At 41.1% G+C, this 18,610-nt stretch overlaps 1 protein-coding gene across 1 annotated transcript in view; it reads left to right on the forward strand.

Moving 5' to 3' along the window:
- The window catches only part of mprip (myosin phosphatase Rho interacting protein), a 71,736-nt gene extending 60,619 nt beyond the window's left edge, over positions 1–11,117 (forward strand). The window contains exons 18-24 of the mRNA XM_061708763.1: positions 98–215; positions 1,781–1,940; positions 2,030–2,143; positions 4,586–4,672; positions 4,805–4,970; positions 6,857–6,969; positions 10,175–11,117. Coding sequence (XP_061564747.1) covers positions 98–215; positions 1,781–1,940; positions 2,030–2,143; positions 4,586–4,672; positions 4,805–4,970; positions 6,857–6,969; positions 10,175–10,246 — 830 coding nt within the window. The 3' untranslated portion in view covers positions 10,247–11,117. The remainder of the gene's footprint in view (positions 1–97; positions 216–1,780; positions 1,941–2,029; positions 2,144–4,585; positions 4,673–4,804; positions 4,971–6,856; positions 6,970–10,174) is intronic.
- The last annotated feature ends 7,493 nt before the right edge of the window (positions 11,118–18,610 follow it).

Genomic DNA, 18,610 nt, shown 5'->3' on the forward strand with positions numbered 1-18,610 from the left:
ACCCACCCAACACACAGACATCAGCTCAGTGATGAAACCCCGTCGGAATCCGGGTCCACGACTTGTTTGCGAAGCCTTTTTGTTTCTGTTATCTCAGCTATTGAAGCAATGAAGAACGCCCACCGGACGGAGCTGGAGAAGGAGCTGGATAAGGCTCGCAAGGCCAGCAACAACGCCGAGAATGCAGATATGGAGGAGATCCACAAACAGCACGAGTGAGTTCACTGCAGAGTCACTCCTTCCACAAATACCAAACTGCTGACAACGTAGAGCTCAACCTTTTTGGAGGAAATCCACCTCACGGTGTTCACTTCAACAAGCGACAGCACTCTGAATGTCGAGCTCTGAACGAGCTCAGACAGACACAACTGTCCTGGCCAGCATCAGAGCAGAAGCTCTGGACTAGAAATACTTTAATGTTAGTGTTTAAATTCAAAGTTTTAAGGCCATCCTGTACTGACTGCAAAGAGAGCAGAATAAGACAGATGTCATGGTTTCATAAGTGTCAAAAATCCTCTGATTCTGCTCACTAGAAGTCAATCAGTCACTCGCCTGACCTGCCGTCTTAAACTGGTACGTATCTGGTAGATGAGTAAATGTAGCTCAGCAAAATGTCAAAACTTTGTGTTTAGTCTGGTTTATGAGCATCAAAACAATAATATTATATGGTTCTGTCTTAGGGTGCCTTCACACCTGTGGCCAGTTTGTTTTGTTCCGATTCAGGGGCTGAATCGATAGTAGTTTAGTTTTTCATATGTGGAGTTTGTGTTCACAAGGCAACCGTCTGTAGCGGTTCAAAGCTGTTAACAAATGCCATGCGCAAACCAGCTGTTCTCTCATTGGTCAGAAATGAATGCGGAAGGAATTTCCTCTTCCGTGCTCTGTGCCGACTCTTTTTCTTGCGCCGCGGTAGCACAAACACAATGAATGGAGTTGTGTCGGTTTCTGTGTTGATTATGTTCTCACTACAAACGAACCGCTCCAGGTCTGGAATGGAAGCGAGCGGAGACCACCTCTCCTAGGAGATCTCGGCTCGCTTGTTTTGTTCCGCATCCGAGTGTGATTGCTGTGTTCACATATACCAAACGAACCGATCTTTAGGGAGAAACGTTCCCTGTTCCGGGACAACTGCTCCAAACGAGACAGGTGTGAAAGCACCTTTAGTCTGACATGTCATTATGTGAGATCCACCGCCTCCAGAGTCCGGAGGAGCTGGTTGAGGCGACGCCACCTGACTGGAATGAGCCGTATCCGTCTGCCCAAAGTCGAAGATGCAAAAATTCCTCCCTAGATTGGATATACAACCCCTATAGAGCATTAGTGGGAGCAGATATTTTGAGCCCAGCATTGCATGATGGCACAGCATGACAAAGAAATCTGCTTCAGTGGAGAAACTTGACGGTAACCAGTGGCTGTAATCCAGCGGTAACAGCTGTGATGACGTGACGTTTCCTACTGATACGAAGGACGGGCGTGGAGACGTCTGATGCAGGACAGTTACAGATGTGAACCGTCACATCAGGTCTTTACTAAATCACAATCAGGTGACGTGTCTGCAAGTGTGAACGTGGACTTGGAGAGGCTTTCGTTCGCTTTGATCAGACCTCGGTCGGGACTTGCTGGGACACGCACGGCGGCGTCTCACTATGTCTTCACTCTCGACACCGACATATTTTTAAAGATTATTGAGGCTAAATCAGAACGTGGGCGGGGCCTGGAGAAGCTGTGAAGGTGAAACCGGAGCAGACGGAGCTGTCAGGACTTGTGTGTTGTGTTTCAGGGAGGAGCTGTGTTCCTTCCAGCGGGAGATCGAGGTGTTGTCGGAGCAGTATTCCCAGAAGTGCCTGGAGAACGCCCACCTGGCCCAGGCGCTGGAGGCCGAGCGGCAGGCCCTCAGGCAGTGCCAGAGGGAGAACCAGGAGCTCAACGGGCACAACCAGGTGTGTGCACGCTCCCTCCCTCCCACATACACACACACACACACAGCTCACACATGTTGCTCAGGAATGCTGTCGCTGCTTGTGTTTAGGAGCTGAACAACCGCCTGGCGGCAGAAATCACCAAGATGCGCTCCATGACATCCGAGGACGGAGTGGGAGACACGAGCATCACGATACAGGGAAAAGAGCTGTACGAGCTGGAGGTACGTTCCTGGAGCCGAGGGACGGACGGGAGCGACCCGTGATGTTTGATTTGTTTGATTTGTTTATTTGCACAACATAAAAAAAACGGTACAAAGGTTTAAATGAACATAAAAGCATGAAAATATGTGCAGGTGAGAAAGGAAGCCCTAAATGGGCTTATTCAAAGTTCTCACCAGGAAAAATACATTGTATTGAAATAATAGCAAGAACAAAAAAACAAAAAAACAACAAAAAAAAACAGCGTTCAAAAAAGATGGATATAAACAGACAATTTCTCGGTGTGCACGTGCAGAAGTGAGTCCACATTAAGTGGAAGCACTTCTAGACGCTTGATCAATAAGGCTGGTCTTCAATCTCTGTTTAAAACTACTAATAGACAGTGAAGATTTTGCAATACGTATATGAGAGTTCCAGAGTGAGGCACCTCTGTCTTTGATGGAGAACTGACTGCTATTGGTACGACTGAATGAAGAATGGAGATCCTCGAATTGTCTGGTATTATAGTTATGAATTTGTGAATTGGTCTTAAAAAAATCTTTGAAAGTACTTGGAAGCATATTTGCAAGATAAGTGCATTTGTAAATGAAAGCACATGATTGGAGTATGTTAATATCATAGATGGATAATAAATTTAATTTTTTAAACAAGGGGGCAGATGTCACACGCAGGGTTTCTGACGAGCGGTTTGGACTCCTTTTTGTCCTTTGATTGACTTATGTCAATCAAAGTTAACTGATTCTACCAGCTCCTTCCACGTTGTTCCCCTGGGTTTAAAACAGACTGTATGAGTTTGGTGACCTGCAGTGAACAAGCCCGCTCCTTCAGGTCTGCTAACTGAGGATCCGAGTCCCTCTGATTGACTTGTGCTTCTTGAAGCGAGGTGTCCTTCAGCCAAGTCGGTCAGCGGCTTAACACCCACAGATTACCACATGATCCACACGAGAGCGCGTGCTGCTCTCACTGAAAACATCCGCTGGTACAAACAACACCAGAGCCGTCGTATTTGACAGGACTTGAGTCACTTTATGTAGCAATACCAGCTCTGACCACATGGGGGCGATACAGATCTGCTGTTTTGATTCACTGACGATACTTGGACAGTGAGTCCAGGATGTCTCAACACCATGTTGTCCCAGTAGAGGTTCGTTGTCTTAGTGAAGCGGCTGATCCTGGGCTTTTGCTGTTCCCCGGGGCTTAGAAGTGAGTTTGATGCATAGAGGGGCTTTAACTTTAAGTTTAGCTTAAGTTTAATGGTTTGATGCCTGAGAAACCAGAACTGTACAAGATAAAATAGTATGTTATAGCGTTTGATTAATCTGAAAGTTCTTTGTTGTCCCCTGTGTTGAGATATTTATTCTAACGCACCTTATAGTCTCTTGTCGGCCTGGATTGGCTCTAACACAGTTATTGGCTTGAGTTAAATAGTTCGATACCTGGGAAACTAGAACTGTATAAGATAAAATATTGGTGAAATGTTACAGCATTCGATTAATCTGAAAGTGCTTTTTTGTCCCCTATTGGCACTTTTCCACTAGTACGTACTCAGCTCTGTTCATCTCAGCTCGGCTCGACTCAACTCGGCCTGGTTTCTTTTCCATAACAATTCAGCACCTGGAGCAGAAGTAGGAGGTTGGAGTGAAGCTGCTGTGACGTATTTGATTGTTTGATCTAAACAAAGAAGACAACAACACTAAAGATGTAGAACCTGGAGGAGATGATAAATGTGCTGCTGGATCTGTGACTTGTGTTCAATATCAAGTTAAAAAATGAGACTGAAAGAAGCTTCAAGCAGCAAGGCTTTTTAATTTTTTTTTTGTTTGTCTCGGCGCTGCTGAAAAGTCAGCTGGAGCCGCGAACAGCTATGAAGAAACAGAGCTCCTGGTAGATCTGGTCGTTCCTTATCGCCCTTTTTAATTCTCTCCTCAGCCACCAGGTTTATGAACATCTGCACCTCAGAGTTGGACCAGAACAGACTTTTGCGCTGGTCGAATAAAATGCAAAAGAGCCGTCAGTCGCTCTTCAACTGACTCAGACGTCTGACTCCAACCCCCCGACCAATCGGTGGCCTGTAGTGTGATGATGTCAGATACAGCCGACTCAGCCGCTTAGAACCTCGGCAGAATAGATACAGAAAAGTATCTACTCGGCGCGTTAGACCCCTAGTGGGAAAGAACCAAACTGAGGCGAGCCGAGTCGGGCTGAGTAGGTACTAGTGGAAAAGTGAGTGTCATAAGTTCAGTGATTTATTCTAGACCTTTATAGTCTCTTATTGGCCGGGATTGGAAGGGGTTAACCCAAGAGCTGCATCCTGTGTTGGAGACGTAAAAACAAGTCTCTGCTGGTGAACTTCTGACAGCAGCTGTTTCCCCTCAGGAAGCGTTTCAGCTCTGAAAGCAGCTTACAGCGTCATGATTTTTATCATCTTTTCTCTGGATGTCCAGGTGATGCTGAGGGTGAAGGAGTCCGAGGTCCAGTACCTGAAGCAGGAGATCAACTCGCTCAAAGACGAACTCCAGGCGGCCCAAAGAGTAAGTCGCTTCACTATCAGTTTTCTGCTGCGAAAGCACGCGTCCTCTTGGCAACACGCGAAATTTGAAAACTAAAAACAGTTGCGCGAAACGCTCGCCCTCCGTCTGACGAGCCAAACAATGTGTTTCCAGGACAAGAAGTATTCGACGGATAAGTACAAGGACATCTACACGGAGCTGAGCATCGTCAAGGCCAAGGCGGAGCGCGATCTTGGCCGGCTGAGAGACCAGCTGCAGCTGGCTCACGAGGCGCTCGGTGAGCCGTCGCCGGAGGACGTGGAGCGAGGAGGAGGATACGGTACCAGAACACTCACTCATAAACACTTTTTTTTGTTTTTTTGTTGTTTTTTTTGTGATCAAATGTTTTTTATATTTCTTCTTTTTTTTTATTATAAACAGTGGCATCCACAATGATGTCAAACTACCATTATACACATATTTTCACCCCCTTCCAAACTCACACTTCAGACCTAAGCATTCGAAGAAAACAATTAATAATTAATAATGAGAACAGAAAAAAAAGATAATACAACAACTAGGGTTGTCCCGATCAGGATTTTTTTTAGCTCCCGATCACTTGAATTTGAGTATCTGCCGATCCAAATTTTTTTTGGCTCCCGATACAATTCCGATATTTTTCCCGATCAGATACATTTTGGCAATGAATTAAGTAAAAAAAAAAAAAAAAAAAAGAGGACTAAAACTCTAATTGTCCCAGGTTTCTTTTATTGTCCATTCTCTCCAGCATGGACATATATTTCTTTTTACTGACTGCATCATTGGATCAAAACAAAGCTTATCAGCACTGATGACACAAAATGGAGAAACATGAAATTGTAAACTAAAACAAAAAGTGCAGAATAGTGCAACAACAGAAATAAATATATTTCACTTCAAAAGAGGTAGTTTACCTACTAGGTTCAAAAGTTGAATGACGTCCAGTCAAACTCACAATCTATAAGAAAATTAAAATACATTTTGGCTTAACCTTGACCGTAACCATGAAGTGAATAGCAGCAGATATTTATCGCAGCTGTTATAGTTTTCTGTCACTGTGTTGTAATGATGTCACGCAGAGCGTAGGAACCAAGTGTGGTTGTTCAGAGACGGACCCTTAGACCGTAACAAAATAGCAGTCCATCTGTGTTGTGTTGTCACCGAGAGTCAATAAAGTGGACCAGAAGATGATTAACGAGTAACGGATAATCATTTACATAACACTCCAGTCACTTTTCTCCAACAGCTTTTCTTTCTTCTTAAAACTTTCAGACATTGTCTCCGTTTATCTGAGCGTAGCCTAGCTGGTGTTATCTTTCTGTAGCCACGCTTCTTTCCCTCCAGCACAAACGTCTCTTCCAGCCGCCGGCGCTGCCCAAAAGCAATATCTTATAATAAACACACATCAACTGTCTGTATTGTTAAATACAGTTGTTAAATACAATTATAAAACGATTTTTTCAGGTGGCTGATCGATCGGGACTTCACTAACAACAATAAAAAACAAACAAACAAACAAAAAGGACAAAATAAAACAAAGGCAAAACATAATAATATAAAAAACTGGACAAGGATAGCTGCAACAAGGTAGTCTATATTAATGTTAAATCAGGGTTTCCGCTGGGTTTTAAAAAGTATTAAAAAGTGATAAATGAAAATTGCCAAATTTAAGGCCATTAAAAGTGTTAAATTCACTGTCAGAGGTATTATTTTTTTTAAATTAATTTTATTTTTATTTTTACATTTTAAGCAGTCTATTTTATTGTTATTCACAAAGTGAAATAAATGTGAAACATCTGGTCAACATCAATGAGTCTATAAATCTGTTCTGTATAGTGTTCTATAGTTCAAAATCTGTATTAATGTTAAAAGGTTCGTGATTAACACTTAATGTTGTGACAGTTTTTAAAAAAAATCTGAAGGTAGTGAAAAAGGTATTTAATTGGTATTAAATTTAACATAAGGATTGCTGTATAAACCCTGTAAATACATCTTTCAAGTTTGGCTTTAATTTGATCTGCTGCCATATGCCAAAATAAAATATTTTGTTGTTTTGCATTGTGGATTCAGGCTATAGATATTTCCAGATAGATAATATGAAGAAAAGTCAAATACCAATGGGAGATGTTAAGCATGTGTGGTGGTTTCCATCTTACTGCAATTGCTCTCTGTTTTTTTGTTTTTTAGATTCAACTGACTCATTTCTCCTCACAGATATCATGAAGTCCAAAAGCAACCCCGACATCCTCAAGATGGCAGCAGCCGCCGCCAAGCGCTCGGAGCGCACCATGAGGTCAAAGGTGGGTGAAGACTTCCCGTTGACCCGCATCAGCGACACACTGATCCTATCACACCCTCACACACCCTCACACACACTCCCCGGTGAGCTGCTGCCCTCTACAGGCGGACTGCATGGTTGCATGCAGCATGTTCACGGCTGCACCTCACTGATGCCTCAGATCTGCAGGGATGTTGTTGTGAAAGGAAACGCCGCAGTGCTTCTAACAAACGCTCGCCCCTGTTTTTTTTTGTCTCCCCCTCCGCTTCTGTCCTCAGTCTGTGAGTCGAGACATGCCCTGGGACAGTCAGGGCGTCTGAGGACGCATAGGCCTCCTCGCCTCCTCCTCTAGGTAAACCAGACCAGCCCACCCACGGGTGCTCTAACACTCTGCAGATCCAGGTCGCTACTGCACATCGCACACGTCCCGCTCCGCTGTCCAGCGGAGTGGGACGTGTCGATGAGTGTTAGTGATTTTGAATCTGTGGCTCTTTTCCCACAACCCTAATTCTTGTCAGATTCAATATGTCTTTACTGTTAGAAATTAATTTTAAAGTTTACTTCTGAAGTCTCCACCTTATTCTCGGTGGTGCTGCTGAACAGCTGCTCGTGTTTTACTGACGGATGCAGCTGTCGGTTTTGTTTTGTTTGTTTTCAGGCCTGGAATATTGTTGCAAGCGTTCACGTACACACACACACACACACACACACACACACACACACACACACACACACACACACACACACACACACAAGCGGCTGCTTTGTGCACGTTTATAGCTGCATTTCTATGTAAACTGCACGTGTAGTACCGGAGGCGTCCACGCAGGGGCAGAAGATCCCCCCGTATCAAACAATGAAGCGCTTTTGGAAGAGGCTTTTCTTTTTCTTTCTTTTTTTTATTAATTATCTTCTATTTAAATGCTTTGAGGAATAAAGAGGTTTGAAAAATAACAATATAAATTTGAAAAATTTACGAAAAAAAAACATTCTCTACCTAAATATTAATCTTAATATTTCACAATCTTAATATTTCACCTTGGAAAGATAATTATTGATTTGAGTTTCTTAAAGATTCTGAATACATTAATCTAATATATGTATGAAGTGGATTGAACCGGTTTTGTTGCAGAGAAAGTGAAATGTCATTACATCGATGCTTCTGAGTTTGTTTTCCTGGTTTTACTGATACGGTTGACGATGATAACTCCACAAAGTAGACGCACCAGCGTCGCACCGTAGCGTTTAGGTGAATGTAACGTTGGTTGCGAGCGCAGGCCGGATACGCGCGGCCGCCACCATGCCATTACTTTGCAGAGTTGTGAGCCAGGCAAAGGTAGATTCATGACTACAAATAAACCCGCGTCCGTCCCCAGAACTAAAAGAAGATTGTTCCTGCAGCCGCTGTTGATTTCCTAAACGGTTGTGTTTACCGTGATTTCAAAACTGCTTCTGATCCGGTGATTGGAAGTTACGCACAAAATTCACGCGAGGCATCATGGGAACCTGGAATAAGGTGGATCAGGGGACTTTTGAATTTACAGCCAGATGATTAAAATAGCTTTGATTTTATACGACCCCAATTCTAAAAAAAAAGGTTGGGAAACTGTCCGAAATGTAAATAAACACAGAATGTGATGATTTGCAGATCTCATAAACCTGTATTTTATTAATGATGGGAGATATAAAACATAACAAACTTTGAAGTTGAGGTTGGTCACACGTGCACTTTAGCACCGACAGATGTCTTCCCTGAATAACCCATGGATTGGAGCCGATGCTGCTTTAAAGCCGCTATCCACCTTTCAGCATCCGTTTCCTTTGCAGATGTGCCTGCTGCTGATATTGCCATATTCACCTGAACCGCAGGACAGTTTTCCAGGTTTTGTTAGTCTGTTTCAAATGAGCTTTGGCCCAAAGAAGACGCCCCCCTTTCCTGGTTCGTGCTCACATCTGACGTCTTCTTGGCATCATGAGAGTTGAAAACGGTGTTCTGAGTGATTTACGGCCGTCTTCTTGAGGTCATGCAGTGATTTCCACCACAGAATCTCCATTGATTGAGGTTCTGAAGATTCTGAAGGCCTTGAGTCTAGCCGGGCCTGACAACGTAATAATATTCCTCTTCAGTAGATGAGTCTGGATCCGGCTAGGAGGTGGTAGTACCAACCGGGTGCAGAAGGAACTGTCGGTAAACTTCTGGATGGACAATCAGCCAATAAGAGAAACCAAGCATGTGACGACCAAACTGGTATCAACGCAAGACTCAAATGTTGTGTGGTGGAGTAGGAATGATGCTGATTGGCTCGGTACGTTCTGTACCGGTGGAAATGGCTGTGAATAGGAGGCGTCCCAGACCAGGCTACATCCAGTGTTGATTCTTGTTACTTTTCATTTGCTTTGTTTCTTTGTTGCCCGTGTCCTTGACCTTTTTCACCACTTCTGGAACGGCGCTGCAGCTTTCGTCAAACCGCGGCTTTCCTTTTCCTGGCCGAGCCTTTTTTTGTTGAAACTATCATTTTTAAAACATTTTCCCACACGAGTTTAGACGCGGGATTTCTTTTTTTTTTTTCTTTTTTTTACTTTTCCTATGAAGAGTTGCCATGACAACATAAAGTTGTCAGGGCGGCACAGACACTGGACTCTTTAAAGACTGACCTACTGGCTCTGTGGCACTCTGAGATTTTTGGATGAAGAGTGCCTTACAAATAGAATGCATTATAATTTGTTTTACACGTTGAAGCAGCTGACTAATGGACCCCAAATGGAGACGAGTTGATCCCAGATGTGGAACCGCTGGCCTGAGGTTTTCATCCATGCCGTCTCCGGAGAGAGTTCACCTGCGCTACCTGCCGATGCTGAATGTGACATCATGAGACGTCAAGCGGGACTTCCTCTTCTACACCTCCAACTCTCTCATTTCTTTTACTTCCATAAAAGCCATTAACTTCAGGGATCAACAGCCTTATTCAGATCAGTTCAGTTCCGATTAAATCCAGTTTTCTATGTTCTGATGAGGGTAAAAGACGGGTTTATGAGATCTGCAAACAATAATCGTGATGCATGTTTGTTGCACACGACTGTCCAAAGACGACTACACACACTTATAGAAGCTTATAGTCATTGGAAGGTACCAGATGTTTCTAGATGCACCTTGGGTTTCTGTACAGTCGTCGCTAACCTCCTCTTTTTTCCCCTCCCTCCCTCTCTCTCTCTCTCGGCCCCTCCAGAGTCTGAAGGAAGGGCTGACGGCGGAGCAGCGGCTCCACCTGTTTGAGAATAAAGACACTAAGGAGTTCTGACAGTGACGCCTCACGTTCACCTGCCTTGCTGCATGTTTAGTAAAGCCACTATATTTTAGCTCTGTAATGACTCATTTAGTAACACTACACACTGGCCAGCACACGCGGATCATCTATTATTAAACAAAACAAAAACACACGGTATGAAGTCTGAGTTTCATGTCTAGAGTTTGCATTCCACGCACTTCAGTTGACTGTGACATTTTTGTTTTGTTTTCTTTTTCCTCTCTGGCATATCTTATTGTAAATACCGTTTTTAAACTGAGCATCTTGTCCTGCGAACACTAAAACTATGACTGTGTAAGCTACTGTTTTAACTCTCTAGACTGTTGACGGCCAACGACACGGACGCGATGTCGAACGGCTCGAACGAGACCGGGTCATCGGCGGACCCGGTCCGGCGCCCGGTCTGCATGCTACCGCTGCGCCGCTGCAGATCCCACAGCACGCACACGGGGGCGCCGCTCAGTAAACCAGCTGCTCGTCTGTGTTAGAAAACAAGCTCCTATCCAAGTAGCCAATTAACAAAGATGCTCTCTGAAAACGCTTCAGTCAGATCTCACCCCCCCCTGGACCAGTGGCAGCTGGATCCACACAGACAGGTTCGCTGATTTATAATTTAATTATATATTAAAAGTGATTTTGATTTTGTTCTTTTCTTCTCACTGCACTCATCGTTCCAGCTGTATAGGAGTCGTTGGAGTTGGTTTATGTTTGTAGACTTGTTCAGTGGCAGTCCCTTTGTATTTATTTAAATGGTTGGGATTTTTCTTTAACATTCCCATTCCTCTGTACTCTATTATTGTAAATATAAAGCAAATATACACCAACTGACTACAGGTTTATTAGCAATAAATATTTTTGCACCCTTTTCTGACGTTGTTTCTGGTTGCTGCACACCACCGATGAAACTGTATCTCAGCTTATTTGTATTTATTTGTTTCTTTAATGCTAATAAAGCCTTGAAAAGAAAAGTTGGCTGCCTGCAGGTACCGCCGCTCCGACTTCACTAAATCGTGGCTGTTTCACCATCACAAATACTCCAGACATACAGGTGTAGGGGAGCCCAGACCCCCTTCTCCTCCGGGCCAGCTTGTCCAGCTCATCAGGGGCGATGCCTGGCCAGGTGAGGGAGACGGTCCCACCAGGGTGTCCTCCCAGCGGTACGCGCCCACAACACCTCACCAGGGAGGTGCAACCTCGTCTGTCTGGGTGGATGATTTCTGGATCATCGACCCGGAGTCGCTTCTCGTTTACTGCAGTGATGAATCGATTGACGATCATTGTGATCTGAAGTGAGAGAAGGAAGGAAGCAGGAGCAAACCTGCAGAGGTGGTGGAGTTAACTGGAGCGCGCGTGTGGAATTGTGACCTGAGAGCGTCTCATCGCAATTAGGGCTGGGCGATATGGACCAAAAGTCATATCTCGATATTTTCTAGCTAAATGGCGATACTCGATATATATCTCGATATTTTTTCTGTGCCTTAATTGGGGTTTCCCCCAAAGCATTATAGCATAGCATCTCTGTTAGCTTCATTTTTTTCTGAGGCAAACCCTTAAAAAAAGTCAGTTTTAATACAAAGCCTCGTGCCAAATGTCACACAGGTACCTTTATTAACAGAGGTCTGCACAATATCAAAATGTATAAAACAAATGAAATAAAAATAAACTGCCTGCATATATAGAATAAAAATGCTTCTTGAATAAAATAAAACAAATATCCCTTTCCTGCATAACAATTAAATTAAAATACACTGTGCAATTAATACAATGTAGACAGTAACAGGCAGACTTTTCCACCGAGGTTGAGTTGTGCAAATAACAAAACATTTGTGCAAATCTCAAATAAAACATTCAAGTCAATTTGTCACAAAATAAGCTATATCAAAATCATTAAAAACATTTTTTTTTTTTTTTTTTTTTTTTAAAATCGATATAAACGATATTGTCTCGTACCATATCGTGTTTGAAAATAGTCCTCAAATGAGAATTATGCAACACAAACATTGTTGACAGTGAAGAGCTTTTATACTGGATTAGTAATTTAATCTGTCACTTATTCCCCTGACATGACTGCAGAACTCTATTTGGATTAAACCTTTCAGAAAATGAAAATAAAAAATTAAGTTAAAATAAATCCAAACTTTTTATTAAAAAAAAAAAGTCAATTATCCACAAATTAGCAGAAGTAAAGTAAAACCTGTCGGACAAGTTTGAGAAACTAAGCGAGCCTACATCTGGCGGTAAACTGAGCCCGTGTTTTGATTCAATGGCCCACTGTGTGGCCCTATGTCTAATTTTAACTGTGATAATATGACCCTATCAGGAAAAATGTTGCCCCCTCCAACCTGCTGCAGAGAAGAGGGATGAAGGTCGTCGCAGCCAGACAGGATACATGTGTGGAAATGAAAGAGAAGCCGCGAGGATCAAAGGAGTTGATGCTCGGCCTCAGCCGTGGAGGAGACTGGAGTTATGTCAGAGTACCAACCAAATTAAAGAGACTGTAGTGAGACCAGACCTCTTATGTGGACTGGTGGTGTTAATTAATTTACTGCTGGAGTCACAAGGATGGATAGGATTTAAAACCAGGACATCAGAGGAACAGTCACAGATCTCAGTCAACTTTGAGATAAGAAGGTTGCACTGAGATGTTTAGGACAAAGAGGATGGATAACCAACGTGTTGGCAGAAGGATGCTGATGGCAGGAGAAAGAGGTCGAGATCAAGGAGGAGGTTTCTGGATGTGGTGATGGGGTTAGATCAGGGGTCGGCAACCCGCGGCTCTTTAGCGCCGACCTAGTGGCTCCTGGAGCTTTTTCAAAAATGTATGACCTTTTTTTCCTTTTTTCCTCTCTTATTTTTTTCTCTTTTTTTCCTTTTTTTCTTCCCTTTTCCTTTCCCTTATAATCTCGAATTTTCTCAACATTTCAACTTTTTTCTCGAGATTGTACATCAACATTAATCTTGACATTTTGACTTTTTTCTCAACGTTTTGACTTTTTTCTCGAGATTGTACTTCAACATTAATTTTGACATTTCGACTTTTTTCCTCAACGTTTTGACTTTTTTCTCGAGATTGTACTTCAACATTAATTTTGACATTTCAACTTTTTTCTCGACATTTCAACTTTTTTCTCGACATTTCAACTTTTTTCTCGACATTTTGACTTTTTTCTCGACATTTTGACTTTTTTCTTGAAGTGCATAATGAAAAAAAAATCTTCCTCCTCTAAAATATTATTTTATTTTTCTCCTGCCTGGCCCTAATACTCTTCCCTAGATTCGTGTAACAAAAAGAGTCATGTGGAAAGACATTAGCGGCTACATTTGCAGCCGAGGACCCAGTTATAGCTAACATAGAAACATGCAGCATGTGTTGTCTTCATTCTAAGGCTTATACAAGACTTTTCATTTTTTGCGGCTCCAGACATATTTGTTTTTTGTGCTTTTGGTCCAATATGGCTCTTTCAACATTTTGGGTTGCCGACCCCTGGGTTAGATGGAAGCAGACGGCCCAGAGAAATAAGATGGTTTCAAGACCCACAGAGACAAGCCAGTCTTGCTTTTGTTAATCTGAACAATTTGTGTTTTCTATTCACAGTTGCCCCTCTGTGAATGATGAAAAGGCCTTACAAATATTTGACAAATGCTAAAAAATGCAGCACTTAAGAGTGTTGCAATAAAACTTGTTTGTACTAGCAGGGAGTGTTACACATATGCATCCAGGAACCAGTCTGACATTAACCGACGAGAGGGAAGACACACTAGCATGTATGAAACTCTGTCTAACCGGTACATCACAGAAAGTGACAATGAGAGCTGCAGCAAAATGAAAAGAAAACATTTAAAAAAAAAAAAAAAAAAAACTAGCTCTCATGTGAGAATCAGAACAGAACTCTGTCTCCCATGATGCGTTTCTGCTCTTTAACTGCTGCTTAGTTTAATTGTCAAGTCACCCTGAATAAGACACGCAGCTGAACTTAATACCAAAATTATTATATAGTCCGCCATTAAAAAAAACAAACAAACAAAAAAGTTTTAGTTTAGGTTGATAAAAACTGCTGTTAAGACTGTCTGACAGAAGTTGCTTAACCAGAAAATTACCCTTGGAATTTTGTCCCCCCCTTTAACACAAATTTTTTACATATTTTTTATTTAGACGTAGTTTGAACTTAATACCATAATTATTATCCATTAAAAAACAAAAACAAAAAAAAAACAAGTTTCAGTTTAGTTTGATAATAACTACAGTTACGACGGACTTTCTGACTTTCTGGCAGAAGTTGGTTAACCAGAAAATGACCGTTGGAATTTTGTTCCCCCCTTTAACACATAAGTTTTTTACATATTTTTTATTTAGACGTAGTTTGAACTTAATACCATAATTATTATCCATTAAAAAAAAAAAACTAATTTCAGTTTAGTTTGATAATAACTACTGTTACGACTTTCTGACTTTCTGACAGAAGTTGGTTAACCAGAAAATGACCGTTGGAATTTTGTCACCCCCCTTTAACACAAATAATAGTTTACTTTTTATTTAGACGTAGTTTGAACTTAATACCAAAATTATTATATAATACTCAATTAAAAAAACAAAAAAACAAGTTTCAGTTTAGTTTGATAATAACTACTGTTACGACTGTCTGACTTTTTGACAGAAGTTGGTTAACCAGAAAATGACCGTTGGAATTTTTGTGCCCCCCCACCCTTTAACACAAATAATACTTTACGTTTTACATATGTTTTTATTTAGGCAAAGTTTGAACTTTTTAATGTTATACATTATAAAGTGCAAAGTCAAAAGTAGATAAAGAAATAAAAAATAAAAATGGTTGTTTTATTGCGAAAGGGGCCAGCGGAAGTGTGAGGCAGCGCTATAAGCTGCTTGATCAGTGCTGTATTATAGTAGTGTGTTCCTGGAAAGTGAGTGTATATTTATTTAATTAAATGTTTCCCCTCTTTTTTGTTTTATTTGGACTCATAAGAATAAAGGTGTTGCTGGAGGGGATGCAGGGGAGGATGGATTATTAACTGCACCTTTTAAAAACGCTGGGATCGGCTTTTCTCCCCCGTCCGGGTAAGTTTTGCTCAGCCGCTCTAAAGCTCCAGCTCCCCGCCGTCTTTGTCTGCTCCAGCCGGGCCTCGCCCGCACAGCCCTCATGCCAAACTCCATCAAAAGTAATCTGCAATTTAATTACTAGTTTATCCTTTAACCTAAACGTCTAATAGAAATAAAAGTGTCCTTTATTAGAATTGTGGGAATCCACTTTTATATTCGGGAATAATTTTACTCAAAAATTAAGATCATATTAAGCAAGATAAGGGATTTTAAAACTGAGTTTGACGATTTTGCTGTAATAAAGTTAGTTGATGTCTGATAACTAATAGTGTGGATAATTGAACTGTACAAGTGGGATTTTATCGAAATAAATAAACTCTGCAGGAAGTACATACTGCCGAAATGATGATTAGTTGTCATTGTATCTTCATAGGTGTCTAAAGTGTGTGTGGAGTGTGTTAAACCTCGTTTTTGGACACTAAATGCTTAAATCTATGAATATTGGTATGGAGTCAGGCGGCTGGTGACGTCACCGCAGCTGACGGGCCCAGCAGCGTGTTAGCTGCGGCTAAGCTAGCAGCGACCCAAACCTCACCTACAATCCCTGCGATTTAACCTTCTAGATCTGTATCAACATCCAGCTGAACATTGAACTAATCCGGGAAGTTAGATGTCTGTCAACCCGGTGGAAATGGACGTCAGTGTGGCAGCTAAAGTCAAAGGCGACGTTTTAAACCGTTAATATCTGAAATAAACTGTTTTATAACTTATTTGACATCCTTATACTTTGCTGTCAAGTTCTTTCATTAATTTTGAGAAATATTTATTCATAAAAATAGGTTTATAGGTTCATAAACCCCCATTCTTGGTTTTTATTTATCAACCAGCATCTAGTAAGTGTGAAAAGTGCTTTATAAATGAACTTTACTTAGACATTTGTCACAAAGTGCTTTACAGAATAAAACAGTTTAGAGCAATACAATACATGGAATACATAATAGAAAAGAAAAGACATAAAATAACAATGCAGTTTACATAGTCTGTTTTAAAAAGGTAGGTTTTCAGTTTGCTTTTAAAAGAGCTCACAGACTCAATAGATCTAAAAGGTGCTTTTTAAGGCAAAAAGCAAGTTTATTTGTACACAATTCAACACAAGGTAACTCAAAGTGCTTTACATCAACATTAAAAGCAGCAAGGTACAATTAAACAGTAAATAACAAATAAAATGATAAGAAAAGAGGTAAAATAATAAAAAGCACAAGTTGTTAAAAAGTAAGCGCAATAGAGTACAGCAGGTAAGTATTAAAGTATTAGTAATAAACACTATTAACAGTAATAGAAACAGGTAAGAACACGGTCTAAACGACACAAGGCATATCTCCATGTCAGTATATATATATATATATATATATATATATATATATATATATATATATATACACACACACACACACACAGGCAAGGCAAGTTTATTCGTATAGCACAATTTAACACAATCAGCTTTATTGGCCAAGTCGGGTCAAACAAGACAGGGAATTTGACTCGGTTATTTTTGCTCACTGTACAGTTAATGGATAAATGACAGATCTTATTAACATGTATACAATTGTTTGTTTTTTTTTAAGTGAAAGGTGCAGCAGTATGAGGCAGACATGGTTATTGAAAGGTGCATTGTCCATGTCTAGGTAATTCAAAGTGCTTTACATCAACATTAAAAGCAGCAAGACACAATTAAACAGTAACCAATAAACCTGATTCTGATTCTGAGTGTCAATGCAGGGAAACAACGTGCAGGACTGCCGCCCTTGTTGCCCATCCCTGGTCTGTATTATGAAAGCATATTGCATGACCATCCATGCACCACTGTTTCCATTTGTTCTTCCTTCACAAATGTTAATTTACAGCCAAGCACCAACATTCAAACATCAGGGTTAAAGCCGGATTCATACATTTACGTGTAGATGTATAGTGAGAGCTGCAGCTATAGTTTAGGTGCGAACCCTACAGTTTAGGCTACAGCGTGGCCTGACATGCACCTCTTTCCAAATGTAACTGTGTTTTGTGGATGCAGACTGCAAGAAATGCGATTGGTATATTTGCTTAGGGCTGCAGCTATTCAATATTTTGGTGATCGATTATTCTACGTAATATTTTATCGAGTAATCGGATAAAACTTACTTTTGCTTAATTAAAGCCCAATTATAAATATACAATAGAAAACAAGCCAGATCACATAATAAAGAAACAGTTTTTCTTTTATGAGAATAATTGACATTTTATGCAAACTAGTAAACTGTTAAATATTTCAATAAAAATAAATAAGATTATTTCCGACTTAACATTTCCTGAGACATAAAAAAAAAACATATTTTTTTCTAAGTATCAAAAATAAAAAAATATTCTTAAACACTGCTTTTAAAATTTTCAACTTCATATTCAGAACCAATATCTGTACAAATGACTGACGCTCAGCACGTATCAGCTCCAACCTATGTAAAAAAATCTTTATTGTTATGTCTGATCTACATACAGGAAGTAAATAAAGATACTCAGCACCTCTAGGGCTAGCTGCAACAATGAGTCAATCTCTTTTGACCTCCATGTTAAAATGTTCAACTGTGCAGAAGAAATAAAGACGTGTATATTTATTTTTGAACTACATCAGGTAAAATTAAATAAAACAGCAAACTGATGTATAACTGGGCGTGTGGACTGCAGCCTGGCGGCCAGCACAGCCAAGCTAAAGGTGTCATCAATTTTCCAACTTAGCATCGTCATTACTTCTGAGCTGTGAATAATAACCTAACAACATTATCACTCATAGTTTAAGGAGAATCCGTCGTGCTGTTATTGCCCCTAACAGACCACCGTGTCACGCTGTGTCGGCCCGGCCCACATCCCAGTGCAAACGTCAGCAGCTGTGCAGCTCCTCTGGTGTGGATTGTCTGAAAGAGTCTGGAGCCACAGCTAATTATTTATGGATCCCTCCAGCAAATATCATAGATTAGTATAAGTATTGCAGCCAAGCATAAATGGCTAACAGGGATTGACACAAGGTGGGCGTGTTCCAGTCCTATTGCATTGTGGTGCCGTTTAGCATGACAAAAATGAAGCTTCAAATCCACTCTTGAGAAAACTTGTGAGGGATCACAGGGATTTGTGCAGCTCTTCTTTAGTCTGCAGTTCAGTTGCCTTTCGTCAGTCCTTGTGAAATCCAGACCATGACCCCTGATGAGTTCAGCACAGCGAAGCCCTTTACAGATGGTGCTAATGGGAACTACACCTAGGTTTCTAACGCCACA

Source organism: Cololabis saira, chromosome 19, assembly GCF_033807715.1.
Source record: "Cololabis saira isolate AMF1-May2022 chromosome 19, fColSai1.1, whole genome shotgun sequence".
NCBI lineage: Eukaryota > Metazoa > Chordata > Actinopteri > Beloniformes > Belonidae > Cololabis > Cololabis saira.